The sequence below is a fragment of the Emydura macquarii genome, unplaced genomic scaffold (genome assembly GCF_026122565.2).
Source record: "Emydura macquarii macquarii isolate MOO-44397 ecotype Brisbane River unplaced genomic scaffold, CSIRO-AGI_Emac_v2 contig_2107, whole genome shotgun sequence".
Lineage (NCBI taxonomy): Eukaryota > Metazoa > Chordata > Testudines > Chelidae > Emydura > Emydura macquarii.
In genome coordinates, this window is record NW_027132244.1 from 324,877 (window position 1) to 350,526 (window position 25,650).

Sequence of the window (25,650 nt, forward strand, 5' to 3'; positions counted from 1 at the left end):
CCAAATTGTCCAAACTATGGGGGCAGGAATAATCCAAGGCCAGCAACCCCCCGGCCTGCAATTAATTCCAATGCTGTTGCTTTAAGTACAGAGACTAGCCAGGTATGCTATGACAAGGAAGAGAGCGCCTCTAGCCTTGGGATTGTGGAAAATAGCAGCTTGTATGTCCAGAAGAGCAGTTTATCTGCTGAGAGAGAGAAAATCTTCAGTGTTATGTCAGTTGGACCAGAGATGGTTCTGGATTCAACTGAGACCCAGGAGGGAAAGGTTCCTAATCCTGCGTCTGTTGGGGGTAATGTCTTGCCCATGGGGGAAGTTACCCCGGTCCCCAAAAGTTTGTTTGGGAACAGCCATGTGGGCTGGGACAAAGGGGAAGAAACCTCAAATTGTTTGAGTCTTACAAGTAGCAGTTTATCTGCTGGGAGGGAAGTAATCCCCAGAGTACTATCTGTGGAGGAGGCAGAAAGTACTGTTCAGCTTATGCTGGTGCAGGATTTATCAGTTGATATACCAGAAGTGGTTCTGGGTTCAACTGAGACCCAGGAAGGAAGTGTTCCTAAACCTGTGTCTGTTGGGGGTAATGGCTTGCCCCTGGGGGAAGTAATCCCCAGAGTACTGTCTGTGGAGGAGGCAGAAAGTACTGTTCAGCTTGTGCTGATGGAGGATTTGTCAGTTGATATACCAGAAGTGGTTCTGGATTCAACTGAGACCCAGAAGTGAAAGGTTCCTAAGCCTGTGTCTGTTGGGGGCAAGGCCACGTGTCCCTCTCCAGCCCCTCACGGCTGCTGCGCTGGGCCAGAGCCCAGGCCGGGGGGAACCAGCTCATGCCAGCGCCCAGCCTGTCCCTGCACCCACAGGCTGGGGGGGGCACAGGAGCCGGGGCACTGGCGCCATGGGCTTGGCATCCGTGGGCGGCTGGACTCCCGGCTTTTCTCCCCCAGGGCCGGGGGGCTGGCCGTGGGTGGCCAACCCCCAGGGCTATACCCTCCACTACAACGAGTTCATGCTTCCACTATGCCCCCCACTGGGAAGGGGCCCGGACCCCTTCCGCCCGCCGGGGGGGGGGGTCACCGCAGTGCTGGGGGGAGGGGGTCTTTGTACATCAATAAAGTTGATACCAGCCCCCATCACAGCCCCCCACCATTCACAAGCGGCAGGAGGGGGCAGGGAGGCTGTGAAAGGGGCAGGGCTCTGCCCCACAGCGGGGCGTGGTTCTGCCCCCCGTTACTCTAAGCCAGGGCAGGGGGGCTAGAGGTACAATTTCCATCCCCCGGGGCAGTTACCCCCCACGGGAGCTGGGAACCCCCCTCCCCCTTCAGGCCCACAGCGAGGCCAGCCGGGTACCAGGGTCGTAAGGGATCGTGGGGGGGCGTCGGGGCCCCCGCCGGGCACCGTTGAACAAAGACCACGTTCTGGGGAGCTGACGGGGGGGCTTTATTCGGGGGGACCCCGCGCACAGCATTGGGGTGCAGCATGGGGCAGGGCTCGGTTCCCGCCCAGGGCCGCCAAGAGGTAGGTGCTGGGGCTGGTTCCTGCTGGGCCGAGGGGGGCCCGGGCTACTGCGGGGGGGGCAGACAGGCCCACTCCAGGAAATAGACGTTGCCCAGGGTGTCGCCCGCGGCCAGGTACAGCTCCGAGGCCGGGCCGGGCCGGGGCTGCAGGCAGGAGACGGGGGCGGCGCAACGGAAGTGCCCCAGCTGCAGGGAGACAGAACAAGGGGTCAGACGGGCTGGGGCTGTGGGGCGGGAGGGAAGGGCAGCGCTGGGTGAGGGAGGGCCGGGCTGGGCGCGCAGGGAGCTGCACGTCAGAAGTGAAGGGCATGAGCTGGGTGGGGGAGAGCCGGGCTGGGCGCGCAGGGAGCTGCACGTCAGAAGTGAAGGGCATGAGCTGGGTGGGGGAGGGCCGGGCTGGGCCCGCAGGGGGCTGTGGGACAGGAGTGAGGGGCACCCGTAGAGCAGGGGTGGGGGTGTTGGGCTAGAAAGGGACTGCAAGGTGGGAGTGAGGGGCGTTAGAGGCTGTGGGGCAGGAGTGGAGGGGGACTAGGCTGGGTGTGTAGGGGACTGCAGGGTGGGAGGGAGGGGCACTAGGTGGGGCTGTGGGGCGGGAGTCAGGGGCAGCAGCTGAGCTGGCTGGGGGGGGTAGGCTGGGCAGACAGGAGGCTGCAGGTTTGGGGCAGGGGGCCCAGACTGTGGGGGGGGGGGGGCTGCGGGTCAGGGGGAGGGCCCCAGCTCACAGATGCCGCCCACCAGTTTCCGCGTGCGGCGTTCCCAGATCTTGACGTCGCCATCCAGCGCCGCCGTCACCAGCGAGTCCCCGCAGACGTGCAGCGCCGTCACCTTGGCGCTGTGGACCTGGGGGGCACAGGGCGGGACGGGGGTCACAGAGCCGGCTGGCATGGGGGGCCCCGCTTCCAGCCGCTTCAGTCAAGCGTTCCCAGTGCTCGGCGTTAACCCTGGACCCTAGTGACCACGGCAGCAACGGGCAAGGAGGGAAAAACGCTTGCAGCTGATAGGGACCGGGGCAGGACAATCGACCCGGGGGGGGTGGAGGGGGAGGGACAGGCTCTGCTGGGGGTGGGGGGGGCATGGAGACGCTCACCTGCTGCTGCTGCCAGCGCTCGCTGCTCCAGGTCTCGGCCGCGTCGTCGGCCTGGCTCCACGCAGCCTGGGTCCAGAGTGTCCCGTCGGAGCCGGCCAGGAGCAGGGACGAGTCTGTGGGGCAGGACAAAGCTGGGACGCCGGACAGCCCCTGGCGCGGCCCGCCGGAGCCCCCCACTCCCACCCCTCCAGCCCCGCCAGAGCCCCCCAGCCCCGCAGTCCCTGCTGGACCCCCCAGTACCCTCCAGCCAGGACTCACCGTCGTGGAGCCGGGCACAGGTGAACCAGCTGGCGTCGGCGTCCGTGGCACGTTCCCAGAGCCGGATCGGGGCCTCCCAGGATTTCTCCGGTTCCTGCCGTTCTCCGCAGGTCTACGGAGCAAACATCCCCGCATGGGCGCCTGGGCGCCTGGGTTCCCTGCGTGGGAGGGTAGGGGGGGGCAGGGCACCCGGACGTCTGGGTTCCCGTCCCAGTCACTCACCAGTTGGCACAGGGTGGGCTCTGCCGTCCCCTTCCACAGCAGAAGGTGCCCGTCCGGGGTCAGCCCCACGTCGAACAGGTACTCAGGGGATTCTGGAACACCGGTGTCCCGGGTCGCAAACGGATCGTACAGGTACTCAGGGGGTTTGGGAACCCCGGCGTCCTGGGTCCGATCGTCCAGGGACTCAGGGGGTTTGGGAACCCCGGCGTCCTGGGTCCGATCGTCCAGGGACTCAGGGGGTTCGGGAACCCCAGCGTCCTGGGTCTGATCGTCCAGGGACTCAGGGGGCTCGGGAACCCCGGCGTCCTGAGTCCGATCGTCCAGGGACTCAGGGGGCTCGGGAACCCCGGCGTCCGGGCTGTCTAAGCTGCAGGGGGCAGAGAGGAGGATGAGCCCCAGGGAGGCAGAGGGCCGGGCCTGCCCCCCACCCCCCGACTCCCCACTCACCGGAGGGGCTGCAGGGTGCCCAGCTGGGCCCGGAAGAGCAGCACGTCCCCGTTGGCCAGGCCCAGCAGCAGGGAGCCCGGGGCCCCTGCCTGCCTCACGCAGGTGATGGGAGCCGCCACCTCCCCCAGGGGGCACTCACGCTCCAGGCTGCAAGAGAGAAGGAGAGACGGGTCGGTGTGGGGCCCGGCCCCACGGCACGGACGGCGCCCAGGACCCAGGCGGCTGGGCCGGGGGGCAGGGAGAGAGATGGCAACGGAGAACGGGACCCAGGAGTCCGGGGGGGCGCCCCTTCCCTCCAGGGATAGTTAGGGACAGGGCCAGCCCACACCCCTGAACCTCTGCCCCCCAACTCACCTGAGCGCCCCGAGATGGGGGTCGCCCCGCAGGCCCCAGAGCCAGATGCCCCCGGCCGCCGATGCCACCAGGAGGCTGCGGGGGGAGGCAAAGCCGAGAGCAGAGATGCCGCGGGGGCCAGCCTGTGGGTCAGGGGGGTAAGCGGGGGCCAGCCTGTGACCGCCCCACCCTGCCGGCCCCCCAACATCTCTCCACACCCCATCTTCTACCCCCCACTCCCAGCAGGCCCCCCCAGACATCACCCACCCCCAGTGCCCACCATCTACCATCTCCCCTCCCTGCCAGCCCCCCCACACCCAGCAGCCCCCCAGACCTCTCCCCCAGCCCCCAGCAGCCCCCTACCTGTGCCGTGGCCAGGGCCTTGGCCCCGCCCCACACAACCAGCTCCCCACACGCCCCACCCGTCACCGCCAGCTGCCCGTCGGGCGCCCAGGCCAGGGCGGACACGGCCCCACGGTGCCAGCCGGGCCCCTCAGCGCCTCCTGCTGAGAGAGAGGGGGTGGGGTCAGGATGCCTGGGTTCTCTCCACGGAGGGGCACCGGGGGGGGGGGGGGTCGCTCACCTGCCAGGCAAGGGGGAGCCCAGAGACGCACAGTCCCGTCCCCCGACACTGTCAGCGCCCGGTCACCAGCCGGACCCACGGCCGCACCACAGACGGGGGCTGCGTGCCCCACCAGCGCCCGCGGGCGGCCCAGCTGCCAAGGGAGAGAAAAGTTAGGGGGCGCCCCAGAGCCGGGAGCGCCCGCTGTGGGGCAGGACTGGGGCTGGCGCCCCTGGGGAGGGGCCCCGTCTTACCACGAGGGGGCTCCAGATCCGTGCCCGCCCGTCCGACCCGGCCGTGGCCACCAGCCAGTCGCCGTCTGCGAAGGAAAGAGACGAGTGAGGGGGGTGGATGGGGGGCAGCCCCACGGCGCCCGGGGGTGGGGGGGCAGAGGCTCACCTGGTCCCATGAAGCCGGCGGCCTGGTTCAGCAGCCCAGGATGGGCCGGGAAGCGGGTCAGCTCCACGCCCTGCGCGTCCCACGCTGCCAGCGTCCCGTCGCGGCCCAGCGCCACCGTGTGCCCCCCCTGCAGCACAGAGGGCGGGTGAGCGACGGCTCCTGCCCCCAGAGCCCCCCCCCGCCCGACAGCCCCCCACGGAGCCTACCATGGCCAGGACGGCGCTGACGGGGCCGCAGTGGGGCAGGAACTCACGGAGCTGGTGGCCGGTGGCCGGGTCCCAGAGCCGCACAGTGCCGTCGGCGGAGCAGGAGAGCTGGGGGGCAGGACAAAAGGGGTGTCAGGGGGGAGCAGCGGGGGGAGCTGCCCCCCACACCCCCCCGGTTTCCCCTCACTCACCAGCAGGGCCCCGAGCCAGGCACAGCCGGTCAGCCAGTCCCGGTGACAGAAGGGCAGCGAATGACAGAGCTGGGGGGCGGCGGGCGTAGGGCCCCCCATGGCCCAGCACAGCAGAGTCTGCGGGGAGAGGGGGCGGTGAGGCGGAGGGAGACGCCCCACAGCGCCCCCAGCTATCCCCCCTGCCCCTCCCGCTGCCCCACAACCGCCCCACAGCGCCCCCAGCTAGCTGCCCGCCTCACGGCACCCCCAGCCCCCCACCCTGCTGCCCCACCGCCCCCCCCAGCTATCCACCCGCTCCCCACCCTGCTGCCCCATACCTTGTCCCTGCCCCCCGTGGCCAGGTGCTGACCATCGGGGCTGAAGGCACAGCAGGTGACGGCGCCGACATGGGCCCGCAGCACGGCCAGGGGGGCTGGAGGGGGGCCGGGGGGAGCCCCACGAAGGGTCTCAGCCGGCCACAGGCAGACGCTGAAATCCTCTGGGGGGAGAAAACAGATCAGACTGAGCTGCACAGCCCCAGAGACCCCCGCCCCACAGCCCCGGCACGGCCAGCCCAGCCACCCTGCCCCCCCGATTAGCCCCCCCCCCAGCCTGGTGCCCCCCCCTGCACCCCGGACTTACCCGAGACAGACGCCAGCAGCTGGGGGGAGACCGCCAGGCCCAGCACAGCCCCCCCGTGTCCCCGCAGCTCCCAGAGGGGCTGGGCCGGGCCGGCCGCCAGCCGCCAGCCCCGCACCGTCCCGTCCCCGCTGCCCCCCGCCAGCACCGCGGCCCCCAGCCAGGCCAGGCTGGGCACAGGCAGCCCCCCCGCGGGGCAGCGCCGCCCGGCCGCACCTGCAGGGAGAGGGGAGAGTCAGGGGGGGCCACGCCCCGGGACCCCAGGAGTCCGGGCTCCCAGCCACCGCCCACACCCCCCCACAGGACCCAGGCATCCGGGCTCCCAGCCCCTGCCCACACCCCCCCACGGGACCCAGGTGCCCAACTCTGCCCCCCCATGGGACCCGGGAGTCCAGGCTCCCAGCCCCCGCCCCCCACAGGACACAGGAGTCCAGGATCCCAGCCTGTCCTGTTCTACCTACTAGACCCGCCCCCCCGAGCTGGGAAAGGACCCAGGTGTCCGGGCACTTACCCCAGGGCGGGCCGTAGACCCAGACGTCGCCCGAATGGTGCCCGATGGCAACGAGGGACCCGGGGGGGTTGGGGGCCACCGAGAGGGCAGGAGAGAGCGACCCAGAGCCCAGCGTGCCCCGGTCCCGGCCCAGGTGCCCCGGCCAGAGCTGGACCTGCCCCACAGAGCAGGAGTTAGTGCTGGCCCCCTGCCCCGCAGCCCCCCCCAGCCCCCCCTCACTCCCGACCCACAGAACAGGGGTTAGTGCTGCGCCCCACCCTGCCCCGCCGGGGCCCCTCACTCCTGCCCCGCAGCCCCCCATCCTGCCCCCCTCACTCCCGACCCACAGAGCAAGGGTTAATGCTGTCCCCCCCACCCTGCCTTGCCAGGGCCCCTCCCCCACCCTGCCCCCCCGGCCTGCCGGGACCCCGACCCACCCGCAGCCCCCCCGCCTCCGGCCCCGCCGCACCTGGGCATCCTCGCCCGCCGTCAGCAGCGCCCGGCCCCCCGCCAGGAAGTGGAGCTGGCAGACGAAGCCCTGGTGGGCCGAGAAGGAGGCCAGGAGCGTGGCCGGGCACCAGGCCCAGAGCCGCACGGTGCCGCCCACGCAGCCCGAGGCCAGCACCGAGCCCGCCGGGGAGAAGGCCACGGCCCGGATGGAGCCGGCCTGGCCGGCCAGCACCTAGGGGGAGACGCCGTCAGCCCAGACCCCCAGCCCTGCCCCGCCCAGCCAACCCACAGCCCCCCAGTCCAGCCCTGCCCCGCTTTGCCCCACACTGCTGACCCCCTGTCCCCCAGCCCAGCCCCGCGGGCGACCCACAGCCCCCCCCAGCTCAGCCCAGCCAGCCCTGCCCCACACTGCCGACCCACAGCCCCCCACCGGCGCCCCTCGCTTCCGACGCACAGCCTTCCCCCACCCAGCCCCGCTGGCGACCTGCAGCCCCCCAGACCAGCCCTGCCCTGCTGCTGCCCCACATTGCTGACCCGCAGCCCTCCCCCCCACATACCACGCGGAGGCTGCGGCTGTGCAGGTCCAGGAGGGTGACGGCCCCGTCCCAGCCCCCCGTGGCCACGAGCCCCCCGTCTGGGTGGAGGCTAGCACAGTTCAAGGGGCAGGAGAGATCCTGGTCCCAGCTCAGCTGCTCCCGGGCCGGGTCCCAGAGCTGGGGAAGAGGGGGTGGGTCAGAGCGGGGCCGAGGAGCCCGGACGCCTGGGGTCCCCCCAGCCCCGAGGGGGGCGAGTTAGAGCCGGGGGGCAGGGACTGGGAACCTGGACGCCTGGGTTCCCTCCAGCCGCAAGGGGGCGCAAGTTAAAGCCAAAGAGGAAGAGGGGTGGATCAGGGCGGGGGCTGGGAACCCGGACGTCTGGGTTCTCCCCGGACGCCTGGGTTCTCCCCGGACGTGAGGGGGCGAGTGAGAGCCGAAGGGGGGGATCTGGTACCTTGAGGTGCCCGTCCAGCGAGACGCTGAGCAGCTGGCGCCCCTCGGGGCAGACGCAGCCCGTGACCCGGCCCCGGTGCCCCTCGATCGCCAGCAGCCTGTAAGGGAGAGAGATTAACACAGTGCCACCCCCGGTACCCCCCCCCCCCCAGCCTCCCGACCCCCCCGTACCTGCTCCCCTCATGCAGGCCCCACATCTCCAGCCCCCCGGCAGCGGTGCCCAGGGCCAGCGTCTCGTCCCCCAGGAAGGCGCAGGCAGAGATCCCAGCGCCGCCCGTCTGCAGCGTCCGCAGCTCCTGGGGGGCAGGGAAGGCGGGTGAGACAGCAGAGCCCCCCCTCCCCGCGAACCCCCCCAGCTCCCAACTGCACCATGGCCCAGTGCCCTCCCACAGCCGGAGATCCCCGAATCCACCCCTCTTACCCTGCATCCTCCCATTACCAGCCCCCCCCCTTGTACCTCGCCGCTCTGCGCGTCCAGCAGGTGCAGGGTCCCGGCCGCGGTGCCCACGCTTGCCCGGCGCCCGCAGGGGGACAGGGCCACGCAGGTGGGGGTCGTGGGCAGGGCCAGGGTGATGCTGGGGGGGGGAGGGGGGAGAAAGGGGTGAGTGGGGGGACCGAGGAGCAGCCAAGCACCCAGCCCCTGCCCCCCCCATGGTCCTGCCCCTCAGAGACCCAACTCCTTCCCTCCCCCACAGCGGAGATGAGCACCCCCCCCCCAGTCCGTGGGAGCCGCCCCCCAGGGCGCAGGGAGGTCCCCCTGGGGGTCAGCCCCATTACCTGTCCGCGGGGGGGGCGTCCTGCGGCTTGTTGCGCCAGAGCAGCAGGCGCTGGCCGGGGGGGGCCAGGGCGCGGGCCTGGGGGTCCAGCGAGGAGCCGTGGGGCGCGTTGGCCGCCAGCTGGGCCAGGAGCCAGGGGCTGCGGGCGAGAAGGGCCCCCCCCGCCTGCACCACGGCCCGGACAGCCTCCACCTCACCGTGGGGCTGGCCGCAGCCGGCTGGGGGGCAGGGGAGTCAGCGGGGGCAGAGGGGAGTCGGGGGGGGGGGGGGCAGGGGATTCGCGCCCCCCCTCAGACCGCCCCACATGCCCCTGGGACCCCACAGCAGCCCCCTGGGACCCCCAGCGCCCTCCACACCAGCCCCCTGGGACCCTGCAGCTGCCCACCCACCCAAAGCAGCCCCCCCACTACCCCATGTCAGGCCCCCCCCACACCGCACCCCCCACCCCCATCCAACCCCCAGCGCCCCACGACCCCACACCATCCCCCTGGGACCCTGCAGTACCCCCCCGACCCCGTCCCAGCCACGGCAGTCCCCTGGCAGCCCCCCCGTGCTCCCCAGTGGCCCCCCCACTGCGCTCACCGTGCAGGGCATAGGCGCGGTGCAGGGCGGGCAGGAGGCTGAGGCGGGCGTGGGCAGCCACGAAGCGCAGGTCGCTCAGCAGCGAGGCCAGGAGGTCGGGGCGCTCGGCGCGGACCTGCCGGAACCGGGGGGGGGAGGGGTCACACTGGTGCCCCCCAAGTTCATCCGTCCCCTCCAGCCCCCCACACCACCCCACTGAGCCCCGCCCTCCCTCCAGCCCCCCACACTGCCCATTGAGCCCCACTTCCGAGGCTCCCCTCCCACTCACTGTCGAGACCCCTGCCCCTCCCACCCCCCCCCCAGACGCACCAGGTGGTGGGGCAGCTCCACCAGGGGCCCCGACTCGCCGCCCTGGAAGCTCCGGGACTCGTCCGGGTCGCAGAGTCTCCAGAAATGAGCTGTGGGGCAGTGGGAGAGATGGGGGGGCTGTTACCCACAATGCTGAGCACCCCCCAGCTGCCTGCCCCCCCTCGGGATCCAGCCCAGGGGGGGCACAAACCCCCCAGGAGCATGTCCATTGCGGGAGGCTGGCAGGTCGGGAAGGCTGGGGGGCAGGAACAAATGTGGGGAGCTGGCATGCAACCCCCCCAAGACCCGCGGGGCGAGCCCCTGACCTGCTATCAGCACGTGAGCTGCCCGCTGCTGGTCTGGCTGCTGCAGGTAGCGTCGCTCCACGGCCGTCCGCAGGAGGGCGCCAGCGAGCTGCAGCCGTGAGCCAGGGGCCTGCGAGGGGCCTCCACAGACCCCCGCCAGCCTGGGGGGAGAGACGGGGGGAGAGAGAACAGAGGCTCCCGGCCCTCCATGGATGGGGACACAGCCGGGGCCCTACCAGAGCCCAAGGGAACCACCGCCCCAGAATCCGAGGGAACCCAGGCGTCTGGGCCCCCAGAACCCGAGGGAACCCAGTGTCTGGTCCGGCCCCTGCCCCCCACCCCAGAGCCCGAGGGAACCCAGGCGTCCGGGCCCCCGCCCCCCACCCCAGAGCCCGAGGGAACCCAGGCGTCCGGGCCCCACTCACTCCCTCAGGCTCCAGATGAGTGCGTAGATGGGGGCAGGGGGGCTGATGGCCGCGCGGCTCCCAACAGCCATGGCTGCCTCCCAGGTGACGGGCGCCCGGTCGAGCTCCTTCCACGTGCGGAGCAGGGACAGCAGATCTCGCTCCAGCAGGCCTGTGGGGATGGACGCACAGTGGTCACGGACAGACGGGGCTGCAGGGACACCCGCCGCAGGGAGGGCTCACCGGGCCCAGAGATGCGGCCAGCTCTGGGGCGGAGCAGGCAGGAAGCTACCACATATAACACTACGTGGGGACAGCTCGCCCAGCCCCCAAGATGCAGCCAGCTCTGGGGTGGGGTGGGAATCACCACATATAACCCTGCACAGAGCAGCCGGGGAGCTGCCACATATAACTGCGCGGAGACAGCTCGCTCGGCCCCCGAGATGCAGCCAGCTCTGGGGCGGGGCGGGCGGGGAGCCACAAAGATGAACGCAGGCCCACTCTTCTCTTACCGTCCCTGCTGGCCCAGAGGGCGGCCGCGGCCACTGCCACCGGCTCAGCCCCGTGCTCCTCCTCCAGACAGCCCAGCAGGTGCTGCAGCAGCGCGGGCAGGGAGGGCGGCAGCGCCTGGATCCGCTCGGAGACCTGCAGAGACGGAACGAGGGGTTGGATGCCGGGGTCCCCTGCTGGCCTCGCCTCCCCTGGGGTCCCTAGCGGGAGAGCCCCGGACGCCGGGGTTCCCCCGCGGGCTGAGGTACCTTCTCGTAGCAGGTGAAGCTTCGCAGATCCTGGGTCAGCAGTGTGAGGTAGAGGGGCTGCCGGGCCCCGCGCTTCACCAGCACCAGCCGCATCTGGACAGGCAGAGATGGGGTCATGGCGGGCGGGGAACCCCACACCCAGCCAGGGCCGGGAGAGAACCCAGGCATCCTGGCTCCCCCCTGCTGTAACCCCTAGATCCCACCCCCTCCCCGAGCCCCCAGCACACCCAGGCGTCCGGGCCCCTCGCACCTGGTCGTTGAAGGCCGACTCGTCCAGCCGCTTGCCGTAGGGGGCCAGCTCGGCCCGGAGCAGCGCGGCCCGGGCGGCCGGGTCCAGGGGCCCCAGGGGGATGAGGAGCATGTCCGGCCGGCGCCGCAGCGAGCCCAGGAGCTCGGCCCCCTCGGCCACGCACAGGACCAGGCTGACGCGCTGGGGGGAAGAGGAGAGGGGCTGAGCGGGTGCGGGGCAGAAGGGGGGGGAATGGGGAGTGCGGGGGGGGGGGCGCGGGGCTTACCGGGGGGAGGCGTGGGGGGAGCCAGTCACAGACGAGGTGCCCCCCATCCCCGTGGATCTGGTCGGCCCCATCCAGCAGCACGGCCAGGCGCTGGGTGCCCCGCAGAGACCCGGCCACCGCGGCCAGCAGCCCTACCAGGCGGGCCACCAGCCCCCTGCAAGGGCAGCCAGCCATGGGACCCAGGCGTCCGGGACGGCCCCCGCGCTAACCCCTACACCCCACTGCCCTCCCAGCCGTGGGACCCAGGCATCCGGGCTTGCCCCTGCACTAACCACTACACCCCACTGCCCTCCCAGCCCTAGGACCCCGGCATCCGGGCCTGCCCCTGCACTAACCACTACACCCCACTGCCCTCCCAGCCCCGGGACCCCGGCATCCAGGCCGGCCCCCTGCTCTAACCCACTAGACCCGCCCCCATTCAGGGAGAGAACCCAGGCATCCGGGCTCTCAGCCACCCCCCATCCATCAGCATGGGACCCCTCCCCCCAGGCCAGGAGGAACCCAGGCATCCTGGCTCCCAGCATCCCCTGCTCTAACCAGTGGACCCCCTTCCCAGAGCCAGAATGGGACCCAGGTGTCCTGGCTCCCAGGCCCCCGCATCCACCAGCACGGGACCCCTCCCCCGGGCCAGCAGGGATCCAGGCATCCTGACCTGTAGGAGGCGGGGGGCGGGGCCGGCTGGCCCAGCAGGTGGGCGAGGCGGGCACAGACCTGGCCCAGAACCGCCCTGGCGCTGGCCTGGCCCGGCCCGGCTCCGGCAAAGTGGGTGACCACCAGGCACTGGTCGGGGGGGTGGGCGCTCAGCTCCCGTGCCAGCGCCGCCTGGGGGAGGGGCAGCGGGTGAGCTGGGGACAGGGCCCTGCCAGGCCCCTCCCTCACGGACCCCAGCCACTCCCCCTCCCAGCCCGCAAGCCCCTCCCACTGGGCCTCCTGAAGACCCAGGTCCCAAGCCCCTCCCCCTCCTCCAAGCCCCTCCCACCCGACACCCACCAAGCCCCTCCCCCTCCTCCAAGCCCCACCCACGACCCACCAGGCCCCACCCCTTCCAGCCCGCCTCACCATGAAGACTGTCTTGCCATCACCAGGTTGGCCGGTCACCACGTAGAGCCCGCCCCCTACCCCGCGCCGGGGGGGCCGCCCCTTGCGCACCCGCTCCGCCAGGGCCCCCAGCAGCTGGGCCCGGGCACAGAACCGGCCCTGCTGGGAGTCCTGGAAGGCGGCCTGCAGCTCCTGCCCCTCCTTGTCCTCCTCCTCGCCCCCGGGGGGCACCGGCTCGGCCTGCGGCAGGGCAGAGATGGGGTCAGCGTGTGGGGCAGGCGTTCGGGCACCCAGCCCCCTCCCCGAGCCGGGACAGAACCCAGGCATCCGGATCCCGCCCCCCCCCCGAGCGCTCACCTGCAGGAAGTGGCGTTGGAGGGCGCCCCACAGATCCTCCAGCACCCGGGCCCCAAAGTCCTCCAGCCCCTCGACGTAGGGATGGCCCCCAGCCACGCCGCCCCACCGGCAGTTGTAGCTGGAGGGCAAGAGCGAGGTCGTGAGAAGGGGCGGGGTTGGGGTTGCCCCGCCCCCCCCCCCACACCGAGCCCCCGTTACCTGCGGATGGACGCCCCCGGGTGCTGGCGCAGATGCTGCTTCAGAGCCTCCCCCTGGCACCGCGCAGCCTCCGACTCCGCCGCGAAGTCCCCCCGCCAGGCCTCTGGCACCGACCTGCCCCACACATTGCTCAGGGTGCCGCCATGGGGCTGGATCAGTGCCCCTGCCCCACTCCTGGATGGCCCCTCACCCCTGCAGGGGACAGGCCCCTTGCCCCCCAAACCAGCCAACTCCCCCCTGCCCCGGGAGGGGACAAGTCCCTTGCCCTCAAACCAGCCAACCCCCCACCATGGGGCTGGATTGGCGCCCTCTAGACAGGAAAGGTCCCATGCCCCATTCCCGCCCCCCCCCCAAGCCAGCTGCCCTCCACCCTGGGGCCATTTCAGTGCCCCCTACATGGGAAAGGCCCCATGAGAGCAGATGGGTGCCCCTAGCCAGGAGAGGCCCCCCACCCCATTCCCTGCCCCCGCCGTGGGGCGGTTACCCAAGGAAGTCCGGCTCGCGGAGGTAGAAGAAGGCTGGGACGGCAGAGCCGGGGTCCTGTTGGCCGCTGAGGAACTGCGCGGCCTCCAGCTCCGTGATGGAGCGGCCCTGGGGGTACGACTTCACCTGTAGCAATAGCAGGGGAGCCCCGTCACCCCTGGACCCAAGGCTCCCACCGACTGCCCCCCAGCTCTCGGAGGGGCAGCCCCACAGGGCAGAAACCTGCCAGGGTTTTGCGCTGAAGGGAGCCGGGATCCCACTGCATCCACCAAGCTCAGCGGCACCGGGGGCTTTCCATCACCCACGGCCCCCTTAGAACCTCTCCCCATGGCACCTGCCCCCATGGACGCAACCCCCCAGCAGGCCCCACATACAACGAAGCTGGGCGTGGGCTGACACATCAACCCCCCAGGTCAGACTGGCGAGGCCCTTCCGTGGTGGCATGGGGCACCTCCCCTCTCCTCATCTCCCAGCCCCGGAGCATGGGGGGAACCTCGCTCTCCATGGGTCTCTGCTGAGGACGTGGGGCTCGCCCCGAGGATGAGGGGGGGCAACATCAGCAAGTGAAGGAGGTGCCCAGGCAGACGGCAGCTCCACACCCGAGCGGCCAAGGGAGCCGGATCCCACCGCACCCACCAAGCGGCAGGGCCCTGCGGGCTGGGGGCTGCGGTGTGGCATCTGTCCCCGCCCCTTCCCCGATCACGCTGGGGGGCACCCACGGGACTCACCCACTCGTAGGGGGGCGCATCCGGCAGGGTGTATTCCCGGGGCACGTAGCCGTAACGCTCGCCCAGGATACCCACGAAGAGCTGGCTCCGGGCCACCTCCGAGAGGCACAGCTCCAGCTGCCTGCGGGGGAGAAGTGGGGTGAGCGGGACCCCCTATTGTCCCCCACTCCCACCCAGCCCGGCCCCCCGCCCGGCACCCACCGCTCCTGCCGCGCCTCCTGCTGGGTGACGCCCCAGCGCAGATCGACCTCGTGCAACGCCAGGCGCCAGGGGGCCAGGCGGGCGCGCAGGGCGGGCAGCACGGCCCGGGTCAGCACGTCCCGCTCGCCCCACATGTCCCGCACCGGCGAGGAGATGAAGATGCGGAGGCTGCGCCACCTGGGGGGGAAGGAAGGGAACCGTCAGCCCTGGCCTGGCCCCCCAATGATCACCGTCACCCCCCGATAGGCCCCTCTGTCCTGCCGCCCCATGCCGGTCCCCCCCACAACCAGCCCTGCCCCTCTGTGCCCACAGACTGGCCCCAGTCTGCCCCCCTCAATTGGCCCCAACCCTCCAGCCCCCAGCCCCACTTCCCACCAGTCCCACCCGTCTCCTGGCCCCCTGCTCCCCCGATGAGCCCCTCCCCTCCGGCCCCATGCCCCACCGTGACCAGATCTGCCCCCCCCAATGGGCCCCTCTATGCCCCAGCCCGTCCCCAGCCCCTCCATGACTCCTTCGCAGAACCAGACCCCCCCGCGGCCCCTGACCTGCTCCGGTAGGTGTGGGGTGAGGCCGCGGGGCCAAGAGGCAGCTCCGGGTGCTGGGGGGGCGCCCCCCTGGGGGGGGGCAGCCCGTGGATCTTGTCCATCCGGCCCACGTGCTCCAGCAGCTGGGCAGCCCCACGGGCAGCCAGGAACCTGCGGGGTGGGAGGAGGAGCGGTTACACGCCTAGCCCCAAGGACCCCCCCCCCGTCCTCCCCCCATGGCCCCCGACTCACCTGAGAACCTGCTCGCTGAACCCGGCCAGCTGCACCGTCTGCGCAGAGCCCCCCCGGCTCCTGCAACGACATGGGGGGGGCGCCTGAAACCGAGGGGCACCTCTGCCCCTCCACTGCCCCCCACAACCATGGGGAGCCCATGCCCCTCCCCTGCCCCACCCCCCTCAGCCAGGGAGAGTCCCCCCCCACCTCCTCCCACAGCCACGGGGAGCCCCTGCTGCTTTCCGGGGCCCCCACCCCTGTGAAAGCCCAGTTGATCCCCCCATAAGCTGGGCGGGGTGTGGGGCAGGGTGTAGGAGGGGCCATACTCGCAGGGCTCCAGGCTGAGGTTGACGAAGAGGCTCCCGGGGGCGACTCGATCCCGCAGCAGCCGCAGGGCAGGGGGGGCCGTGGGGGTGGGGCTCAGCACCAGCATTGTGTCCACCTGGGGGGGTGAGGGGGCACAGTCAGCCACGGCCCCCCCCGGCAGAGTGCCCCTCACTCCCACCCCACAACCCCCCCACGCCCCTCACTCCCGCCCCACAGCCCCCCCGCCCACTGCCCCCCACTCCTGCCCCGCAGCAGACTCACCAGCTCCCCACGGGCCACCAGGTCCCAGAGGACGTCGCTGAGGGAGCTGGGCCGGTCGCTCGACTCCGCCATGGTCTGGGGGAGAGACAGGTGAGCTGTGGGGGGGTCCACAGCTGGGGACCCCCATGGGGTGGTGGATTGGGGGGGGGGGGTGAGACTCTCACCTGGGCACGCTGGTGCAGGCTCTGGACGTTTTCCAGCAACGATCCGGCCAGCACTGGCGCCTCCTCCCAGCCGCCACGGCCGTACAGCACCAGGCGCGCCTGCTCCGCCACCGCCCGGCACATCAGGCCCAGCAGCAGGGCCACCTCCAGTGCCTGGGGAGAGGGAAGATGTGAGTTGGGCCCGGCCCTGCCCTGCCCCCCGGGGCACCGCCGTGGGGCGAGCACAACCCCTCCGCCCCCCAGGGCACCGCCATGGGGCGGCACAGAGCCCAACGGGGCACCGCCCCCAGACCCCCGCTTTGCCCAAGCCCCCCGGGGCACCACCATGGGGCGAGCACAGACCCCTCTCCCCCCGCCCAGACTCACCGTCATGGCCTCCTGGCTGGGGCCGCGCAGCCTGCGGGCCGGCTGGTAGGGGACTGCCATGGCCTCGGCGGCGCTGACGATGATGAGGGTCCGGCCGGGCAGGGGGGGCAGGTTGTGCCGGGCGGACACACGGACGGCGGCATCCAGGGCCTGGCGGTAGCGCAGCAGGAGGGCGGGATCGGGGCGCAGCTTCCTGGGGAGGGGGGGACACGAGCCACCGTCAGCCGCCACCCGGCCTGGCCCCCCGCCCAGCCCCACAGCCCCCCCTTACCTGGCCCTCTTCAGCCGCCGCCTCTCAGCCTTCATAGGGCGGATGAGCACAGAGCCCCACAGGGCCATGCGCAGCGTCTGGCGCATCCAGCCCGACGACCACATCTTCCGGTGCAGCAGCAGCTCCTGCAGCAGCCGCACTCCGGAGGGCAACGGCTTGTCTGGGGGGCAGAGGGGGGAGGGGGGACACTGTGCTCCTCATTTCCGACCCGCCAGCACCCGTCACTCCTGCCCTGCAGCCCCCCTGGTGTCCCTCACCCCCCCCCGCAGCCCTGGCACCCCTCACCCACTCCACAGCCCCCTCGCCCACCCCGCCGGCGCCCCCCCAACTCCTGGCCGGTCAGGTCTCACCTTTCAGCCTGAGCTGTTCCTCCATGTCCCGGATGACTTTCCCGGCCGCCAGGAAGCGGAAGGGGAACTGCCGGCTGTGCACCACGGACTCCTGCCAATTGGGGGGTGTCAGGGGGATCTCAGCTGCCCCCCCCCACTGCAGCCGTCCTGCCGGCGGGGAGGTGAGGGGATTTTGGGTCCCCACCTCACTCTAGGGACCTGTGGAGGGGGTTTCGGGGTCCCATGGGGGGCCGTTCCTCACTCTGGGGACCCGTGGAGGGGGTTCTGGGTCTCGTACCTCGCTCTCAGGACCCATGGAGGGGGTGGGGGTCCCGTGGAGTGGGCCGTACCTCGATCTGGGAACCCGTGGAGGGTTTGGGGGTCCCCGAGGGGGACCGTACCTCGCTCTGCAGCCGCTCCAGCACCCACTGATGGTGCCGCTCGCTCACCCCGGCCCGGATGATGTTGCGCAGGTTCCTCAGCGTGGCCATGAACGGCAGCTTCCCGGAGTCTGCGAGGGGACCCCAGGGCTGGCGTCAGGCACCCCCCAACCCCCACAGTTGGTGGGTGGGGCCGTGTCCCCAGGGGCACCGGGCTGGCTGCAGCGTTGGGGGACCCATGGTGACCAGGCCACCCTTCTCCCCCCACCAACCCCTCCATCACTGAGCGGGGCAAGGGGCCGGCTGCCCGTGGAGGAGATACCAGCAGCTACGGCGCCATCCTGCCGGCCCACGGTCCAATCACAGACCAGCGCGGCGCCTCCCACTGCCCCCCGAGATCAGGCTCTCCTCAGGTGGCCGGGGGAGGGGGGGGTTACGGCCCCAAACAAACCCTACCACACACACCGTCTCCATGCACTGAAAACTAGCTCGCACCCCCTTGAAAAGAGCTAACAGCGCCCCCTGGTGCCATCCAAACACACACAGGGCATTGCTGAGGGGCGAGCGCAGCACCCCACAATCCCGCTCCTTACCGATCAGCTCCTCCCAGACCGCCGCCTTGTTCCCGCGTTGACTGAGCTGCCGGTCCCAGGTCTGGGGCTGCGGGAGTTTCATTCGGGTCCCGGCCCGGGCGGGGTCCCAGGGCCCTGGCAGGTGGCTCCGGGAGAAGGAGCTCAGGTCCGAGGGGTACCTGCGTGGGGAGGGCAGCAGAGATAGGGGGGTTCCTAGCAGGGCCGAGTGGGGAGGGCGAGCCAGGACGCCTGGGTCCCTTCCGAGGGCTCTCACCTGCGGCCCAGAAGGCTCATGACGTGCTCGGCCGGCTCGGAGATGTGCAGCCAGCGGATCAGCACCTTCAGGGAGAACCGAGTCTTCTTGGGCGGCTCCGGGGCCCACTGCTCACTGGCAACCTGCGGGAGACAAGCGCAGAGAACCCAGGAGTCCTGGGGCCTGGCCGCCCCCGCCCTGCTCTAACCACTAGACCCCGCTCCATTCCCAGAGCCAGGAGAGAACCCAGGAATCATTGCTCCCCACCTCCCCCCACTCCACGCGGCTGTAACCACTAGGCCCCCCCCACCTCTGACTGCAGCTCGTCGGACTCCTGGCGCAGCCGGGCTCTCTTCGTCCTGGGCTCTCGGGGCTGAGGGTCACCTACAGGACTCCTGGGTCCCCGACCCCCCCGGCGGCGCCGCGGGCGACTCCCAGTTTTGCCGCGGACCTTGCGGGAGTTGTACTTGGCCAGCTGGTAGGCGTCGAATTGCCGGAACTTGTCCGCTAGGCCGGTGCGGAGGCAGCGGGGCAGCGGAGCCAAGCGATGCTCGGCGCCCGCCAGGCTCTGCGAGGGAGAGGGAGTGGGTCAGCGTTGGCCAGTGGAACTGCCCACCACTGGAAGGGGGAGGGGGTGCCGTTACCTGGAAGAGTTTCACCACCTGGATCCAGTCGGAAGGCAGCTGCACGGCGGCGCACAGGTAGCGACGCAGGTGGGGCCGGCAGGGCGGCAGCCGGGCCGCCAGGGCCAGCAGGAAGTTGGCTGTGCTCCGGATGTTCAGCTCCTGGCGCGCGTACAGGGCGACCTGCGGGGCAGGGGGGAAACTGAGGCACGGAGTCCTGAGCCCGGCCAGAGCGCAAGGGATAGGACCTGGGCACCTGAGACGCCTCCCCCTTGCTCAGAGGCGGGGGTTCAGCTCCAGCTGCGCTGGGCCCCCCCACCCCACAGAGAGCCTGGCTGGCTCCACACACCCCATCTCCCTGCACTGAAAACTAGCTCGTACCCTCTGGGAAAAGAGCTAACAGCGCCCCCTAGTGACATCCAGACACACGCAGGGGACTGCTGGGGGGCGAGCGCAGCACCCCGTGCTCCCGGGCAACACCCCCCCGGCCGATAACGTCCGCACCAACGGCTCCTTGGGGGCCAGCGACTACCCCACGAGCCCGAGGCAGGCGCCACGTCCCCGACTCAGGGACAGCCTGCGCTCAGGGTCCAGCCGGGCACCGGAGACTCGGATCTGCATGGATTTCGCAGCTGCTGTCTGGACCGTCCGCCCCCCACCCCCCATTTTTGTTTCTCCCTCTCCTGTTCCCAAATCGAATGCATCGGGGGGAGAATCCCGGGGCCGGGAGCAACACGGGGCGGGTCCCGACGGGCCAGGCCGAGGACAGAGACGACAAAGCTCGGGGATGACAGGCCGGGCCCAGCAGCGGAGTCTGGGGCAAGACCCGAACCCAGATCTGGCGACGGGGGGTCCCCTGGGGTGGCAAGAAAAGGGGGGCTGTCCCCATGGCCGGCAGGCAGAGAGCAAAACGCGGCACAGGGGGCACCAGGATCTAACCGCAGCAGGAGCCCCCAGAGCCCGGAGACCCACCTGTGGCATTGGCAGGGGGGCCACCCGCCTCCCACCCCCCGGTTCCCGGTACCTTCAGGATGAACTCGGGCTCCAGCCGGGCCAGCTCCTCGCACAGCCCCAGCAGGAGGCCCCGCGTCGGGTCCTCGGGAGACCCCCACTCCGGCCCCTCCACCAGGGAGCAGCACGTCAGGTTCACCAGGGCCAGCTGAGCACCGGCATGGGGGGGTTAGTGGGATGAACCCCAGAGTCTTGGCCTCCAGTGCCCCCCGAACCCACCCCTTCACAGCAGGTATAGAACCCAGGAGTCCTGGCCCCCAGCGCCCCCCCAGAAACTATAGAACCCAGGAGTCCTGCCCCTCCCGCCCCAGCAGGGACAGAACCCAGGAGTCCTGCCCCCTGCCCCCGTCCCACCCCCAGGGATAGAACCCAGGAATCCTGGCCCCGCCCCCCAGAACAGGGACTGAACCCAGCAGTCCAGGCCCCGCCCCCTCTCACCTTGCACTCTCTCAGGTGCTGGCTAGGGCCCTGCGGGAGACTCGGGTCCTCCTGCTCCAGGGGCTCCGGGCCCGGCTCGGCCAGCAGCTCCGTCAGGCTGTATTGGGGCAGCGAGCCAGGGGGCTCGGGGGTCGTGCCGACCCACTGAGGGGAGAGCTGGGGGTGACCCACGGGGGAGAAACTCCCACCGTGCCCCCCACCCCGGCCGCCCCCCCGCCGTGCCCCCCCCACACCCCCTCTCCCCGCCCGGGGTGGGGTCCCCGGGATCACCCGCTCCGTAGACCGGCCCAAGCACTGCAGCCCCACCAGTGTCACGAGCTGCGCCCGGTCTCAGCCCCCGCCCGTCTCACCCAGGGCGGCTCCAGCTCCACGCGGGGGGCCAGGGCCGGGGCCCCCCCCTCGGCTCCATCGGTGCGGGGCGCCAGGGCGGCCGTGGGGAGCAGGGACTTCAGCCAGGGGGCAGGAGGCGGGAGGGGCCGGAGGAGCCGGGCCCGGGTCTCCTCCACCCAGGCGGGGGCCGGGGGATCGCGGCCCCCCAGGAAGGGGCTCTGCAGCCGGCCGGGGGCCGGGGCTGGAGTCTTCATAGCGCAGCACCTGCGAGAGGGGAGAGATGAGAACCCAGGCGTCCGGCTGCCCGCCCCTCCCCCAGCCCGGAGAGAACCCAGGCGTCCGGCTCCCCCTCCGGGGAGGAGCACAGCACGATCCCCCCTGCCCCGGATCTGCCCCGGCTCCCCCCATCGCGGGGTCGGGGCCTGGGGCTCCCTGACCCCCCCGGGTCCAGGACGCGCCGCACCCGCCTCGCTGACACGGAACCGGATCAGCTCCTGGGGCAGCACCGGCCGGGTTCCGAGTTCACGCCGGCTCCGGGCTCCGCCCCCTCCCTGAGCCTGGAGAGAACCCAGGGGTCCGCCCCCCGGGCTCCGCCCCCCGCCCCGCCCCGGCGAACCCAGGAGTCCGGGCTCCTAGCCCGCACCCGCTCCACCCACTAGACCCCACTGCCCCCAGCCGGGAGAGAACCGAGGCGTACGGTTCCCCGCCCCCCATCCCGCTCCCGTGTCCAGCGCGCGCCTCACCCGCCTCGGTGACACGGAACCGGATCAGCTCCTGGGGCGGGGCCGGACGGACTCCGAGTTCACGCCGGCTCCGGGCTCCGCCCCCTCTCTGAGCCTGGAGAGAGCCTAGGAGTCCGGGCCCCGCCCCGCCGAACCCAGGAGTCCGGGCTCCCCCCGCCCGCTTTGAGCCCATCTTGGCTCTGGCCGGGGGGGATCCGAGGCCGCCCCCCCCACGAGTGGGAAATGACTAAGCTGGGGAGGGGGCAGTTTTTGAACCCCTCTTTATTGACCGACTCCGATGGTGCCCGCCCCCCCAGCTTCCCCCCACCTGCCACAGCTCACGGCTGCCCTGACCCCCCCCCCCCCACACACACACCTCTGCGGTGCTGGGGGGCTGTCCCATGGGGGAAAATCAGGTGCCCCCCACACCCGCTGGGGGCTCTCTCATCCCATTGGGGGGCCAGGAGGGGGGCAGCAGGCTGGGGGGGCAGCACTGGGGGCTCCCCCAGGGCCGGGGGGGGGGGCAGCTGCAGGACACAGGTCTGCAAGTCGGCGTAGGCGTGGGGCAGGGCGGTAACACTGTTATTCCATTTTTTACACACAGTTGTAAGGGTTTAGTTAGTTCACCAGTGACCCACACTTCCCCACTGCTTGTGCCGTTACCTCTACATTACCCTCCCGCTGGGGCGAGGCTTTGGGCCCCCACTCTGGCCCCCTCTAAAGAAACATTTTCCATCGAGCCCTAACAAACTCATCCCTCTTGTGGCTCTAATTCAGAGCCCTTCCAGGCACATTCCACCCACCTTCCGCTGGCCATGCCCAAGATGAGTTCTCCTTGCTAGCAGCCAGGGGTGGATCTTTCTCCCAGACAGTGGGCAGGTAATTTGCATTCACACACACTAGCTAGTTCACTCCTTTTCAAACCTTTAATCCATTTCCAGTCTGGTTTTAAAGAGACATCCACCGTTCTCACTAGCCTCTCATAGACAGGGTTCTGATGTTCCTCCATTGTTCCCCCACCTAGCCCCACACGTACCTGAGTCCACTAAGAGACTCCCCGATATATTCAAAAGGTGGGAATTTGTCTGCCACCCGCTCCCTGTTTTCCCAAGAGATCAACAGCACATCTGTCCTGCTGTGTAACTAGCTGCTCAGGCTTTTCTGGGAAACTGAGGTACTCTCTGTTCACTCAGAGCTAACAGCCTGGAGACGGTCAGGTTTCAACCTCATTGTCTCCACACTGTAATGATCCGGCACAGCCACTCAGTTACGGGGCTGTTTCAGCTTTTTAATAAATTTTCACTTCATCTGGGACCTTTTTCAAGGTCTCCAACCTGGCCCTTTCCAAAACAAAGTCAGGGACGCTATTCACATCTGCAAAGCTCTGGCAGTTCGAAACTGAACCACTTTTCACAACACAGAAACGGTGGCTTGCTACAGGCAGTGACTCATCCTGGGCTGACCCCATCAATTCACTTCCACCCCCCTTCACTGCAGAAAACTGCTTGCAAACGCTGCTAGGGGGTTTATTTCCTTCAGGGGCAGTTTTTGGCAACAAACCATTTTTCACAGAAACGTCCCTTCCCTCTTCAGCTAGAGGCTGCTGTAAAGAAACAATCCCCAGAGGCCTAACAGATTCTTTCTGGGTTTCAGTTAAATCCAGGACCAAATCCGAGATCACTGGCACCCCCTCAATTAGCATAAGCGGAGCGGCACACCCTGTCTGCTGATAGACCGATCAAAAAAGCGGTCAGCAAAAATTGGCCAATTGATGTGTATGAGGATTTGTCAAATAGATTATAAAACTATTTACCTAACAGGTCCTTCCTCTAAAGTGTCAAACCCCCCTCTGAATATTGATGAAGATTCTGTGTATAATACAAAAGACTTGTATAGCTCTAAAGGTCAGAAAGGACCAACATGGGAAAACTTTGACCAGAAAGCAGGTTGCAGCGTGGCTTAAAGCTCAATAGGCTTACATTGTACATAAGCCGGCAAGAATTAAATTTAAGAGAAATAAAATGGTGGTGTCTGATGTGGATACACAGTGGCAGGCAGATTTGGTTGACATGACGCCCTGCTCTAACCACAATGATGGTCGTAAATATATTTTAACGGTGATAGATATTTTGTCTGAATATGCCTGGACAGTATTCCTAACGAATATGACCGGGGAAGAGGTGGCAAATGCATTCAAAGCTATTTTTAGACAAGGCTGCAGGCCTCAAAAAGTACAGACAGATCGAGGAAAAGAGTTTTTAAAGAAAGCCTGAAAAATTTGGTTTAAGCAACAAGGTGTACACCATTTTGCTACCAATAACGACGTGAAGGCGGAGGTCGTGGAAGGGTTTAACAGAACGTGAAAATCAAAAGTGTGGAGATATTTTACAAAAGAAGTTATCACAGAACTATCAGAGGCCAACCGATTGACATGACACACACTAATGTGCTGAGCGTGTGTGTAGAACCATCTACAGGGATAGTTTTACAATTAAGACGCCACGAGTGTTTTTTAAGAAAGGGGATCATGGAAGGGTATAGAAAACGGAGGGTCCTTTTCAAAAGGGATATCAACAAAGCTTTACTCATTAAATATATATCATGTCTGGGTTTTTTTTTACTACGACAGCGACTTGTGTAGGCATGAAAAGAGTACGGAGAAGAGGAAATCGCAGGCTCTTTTTACCCTGAAGAATTACAAAAAGTAAACCCACGTGTTCACAGGATAGATAAGATTCCAGCAAAGAAAGGCCAACGGAGAAACGAGTATTTTCTGGTGAAATGGCATGAAAAATTTAACAGTTGGATTAAAGCGTCTCAAGTTCAAGACCTTTGATAAATGGCAGAAGGGGGCTTTTACGTTGCCTTATCTAGCAACGCCTCTGCGGGGGCATTTTCTCAAAACACTAGTTCCAATTTTACAATAAAACTGGCCAAGCCTTTAAATTTGATCAGTCATTGGGATGTCGCTTTATCAGAAATTCATTATTGTCACTCGTGGAACACGCTCTCCTACGATTTATGGCTTATGCCTACGTTACAGAGAAGCCGGTCGTTATTCAAGCATCCAGCATTTAATGCAGAGCATTGAGAAAGATTCTGAGAAATCAAAGCTCAGAGTCATTCACGATGCGGTGACCAAAAGGGTTCGGTTAAAAGCAAACCATGAAAAGTACTTTTTTTTTTCCGCCCGGGGAGAATTGGCAGCAATATTGGGAACGACCTTGAATCAACCATGTAAGATAGCTGCACGGCCTGCAGACTTCACAGGGGAGGGAAGGGTTAACTCTTTATGTGTTACACGGACATAGTGGAACATCAATTAGTGGGGGACTCCTGCACCCCACTGTTGCGCTGTGTTCCTGTTGGAGGCAGGAACAACGAATTTATCGCTGTCACGTATAACAAACCATGTGACGTTCCCATGAGTAAGTAACACAGAGGCACCATCATTATTTTAATAAGATGGACCAGAATAAACATGTTTCATTTAGTTTCGGGAAGGTGATTGTTAAACTGCACTTGTGCCTCAGAAAAGTTGAAGAATGGTGACTACAAAAAATGATAGGGACCCCTTTTTGTACAGGAACTCTACAACCCCATGCTGATCATGTCCTGCTGGGATATTAAGGATCACCTGTCATGTACGGGGCTGGTTTAGGAGGCATATTCCGCAGTCTTTTTAGAAAAGCCAGGCCGCTTTCGAGAAGTGGTGTTGAAATTATTAAACCTCACATGCAAACAGCTGCAAAAAATGTAACTAGAGACATCGGGAACCATGCCTCTGGGGCCGTTCAGGACAAAACCGGAGAGCACATGCAACAAGAAGGCTCCGGTCTAGTGATGATGGGGAGAAAAAAAGCAGCATCACACCCACCATTTGCAGGGCCTCCTAGGCCCTTTAAAAAAAATGTGGCCAGAATATGCCTCAGCCATAAACCTAAAAGGCTCCCTGAGAAGAGGAAATGGAGCGCTGCCCGCGGTGAAGGGGTTATAGTTTTAAAAAGGCTTTCATTCATTGTCGTTCTGACGAATGTGCCAAATCAGAACCGGATCTATTTCACTCAAACCGGCATGGAGAGAATCACTTTTATGTTTTTAACGGTGAATGCGCATTTGTTATTTCGGGACACGGGGACCGTTCCTTAGACCGTAACACCACACTGCTGTACATGTGCTGGCAAGGTTGTGAAAGGAGATGGGTCAGACATCGCCACCGCCACAAATGACCCCGTCGCCACCCTGTTTAACCAGCTCACCGGCACTCGAGTCTTATCAGCCAGAGGAACAATTGTTCCCCTTCCAGAGCCTTGATACAGACATGACGGCCTCATGACGCAGTTTTCCGCATGGTGGTGGGTTCAAAAAGACACAGCCCCCGAGAGCACCGTTTTGGATGGTGTGGGTAATGGCGGGTTTATGCGCTGGGCTGAACGAACAGCCAGCAGC

At 67.6% G+C, this 25,650-nt stretch overlaps 1 protein-coding gene across 1 annotated transcript; it reads right to left on the reverse strand.

The window, feature by feature from the left end:
• Positions 1–1,416: 1,416 nt before the first annotated feature.
• Positions 1,417–21,011, reverse strand: LOC137160028 (telomerase protein component 1-like). The gene is made up of 54 exons (XM_067558486.1): positions 20,943–21,011; positions 20,500–20,743; positions 20,150–20,293; positions 19,725–19,859; positions 18,722–18,883; positions 18,388–18,645; positions 18,099–18,220; positions 17,846–18,003; positions 17,274–17,383; positions 16,894–16,984; positions 16,544–16,703; positions 16,273–16,465; positions 15,907–16,059; positions 15,743–15,817; positions 15,481–15,596; positions 15,173–15,232; positions 14,942–15,091; positions 14,397–14,573; positions 14,196–14,316; positions 13,469–13,593; positions 12,985–13,098; positions 12,787–12,904; positions 12,451–12,669; positions 12,044–12,213; positions 11,392–11,545; positions 11,127–11,306; positions 10,877–10,969; positions 10,631–10,763; positions 10,140–10,290; positions 9,736–9,875; positions 9,431–9,519; positions 9,122–9,236; positions 8,541–8,757; positions 8,221–8,338; positions 7,935–8,059; positions 7,765–7,861; positions 7,332–7,487; positions 6,794–7,006; positions 6,346–6,499; positions 5,838–6,050; positions 5,534–5,694; positions 5,217–5,333; positions 5,026–5,133; positions 4,820–4,946; positions 4,675–4,739; positions 4,442–4,574; positions 4,222–4,364; positions 3,880–4,001; positions 3,526–3,672; positions 3,079–3,445; positions 2,857–2,968; positions 2,599–2,711; positions 2,247–2,351; positions 1,417–1,697 (listed from the first exon to the last, which is right to left on the reverse strand). Exons 2-54 carry the CDS (start codon positions 20,731–20,733, stop codon positions 1,557–1,559), a joined length of 7,674 nt encoding a protein of 2,557 aa, XP_067414587.1. The 5' UTR covers positions 20,734–20,743; positions 20,943–21,011; the 3' UTR covers positions 1,417–1,556.
• Between the last annotated feature and the right edge of the window lie 4,639 nt (positions 21,012–25,650).

Bases quoted from the DNA above. Each gene is read 5' to 3' on its own strand.
- LOC137160028 (XM_067558486.1), bottom strand. From the start codon at position 20,733: ATGAAGACTCCAGCCCCGGCCCCCGGCCGGCTGCAGAGCCCCTTCCTG. The intron at 18,221-18,387 runs GTGGGGGGGGCC...TGTCTCCCGCAG, and splicing joins CCGACGAGCTGCAGTCAGAG to GTTGCCAGTGAGCAGTGGGC. The intron at 17,384-17,845 runs GTAAGGAGCGGG...GTCCCCTCGCAG, and splicing joins GGTCTGGGAGGAGCTGATCG to ACTCCGGGAAGCTGCCGTTC.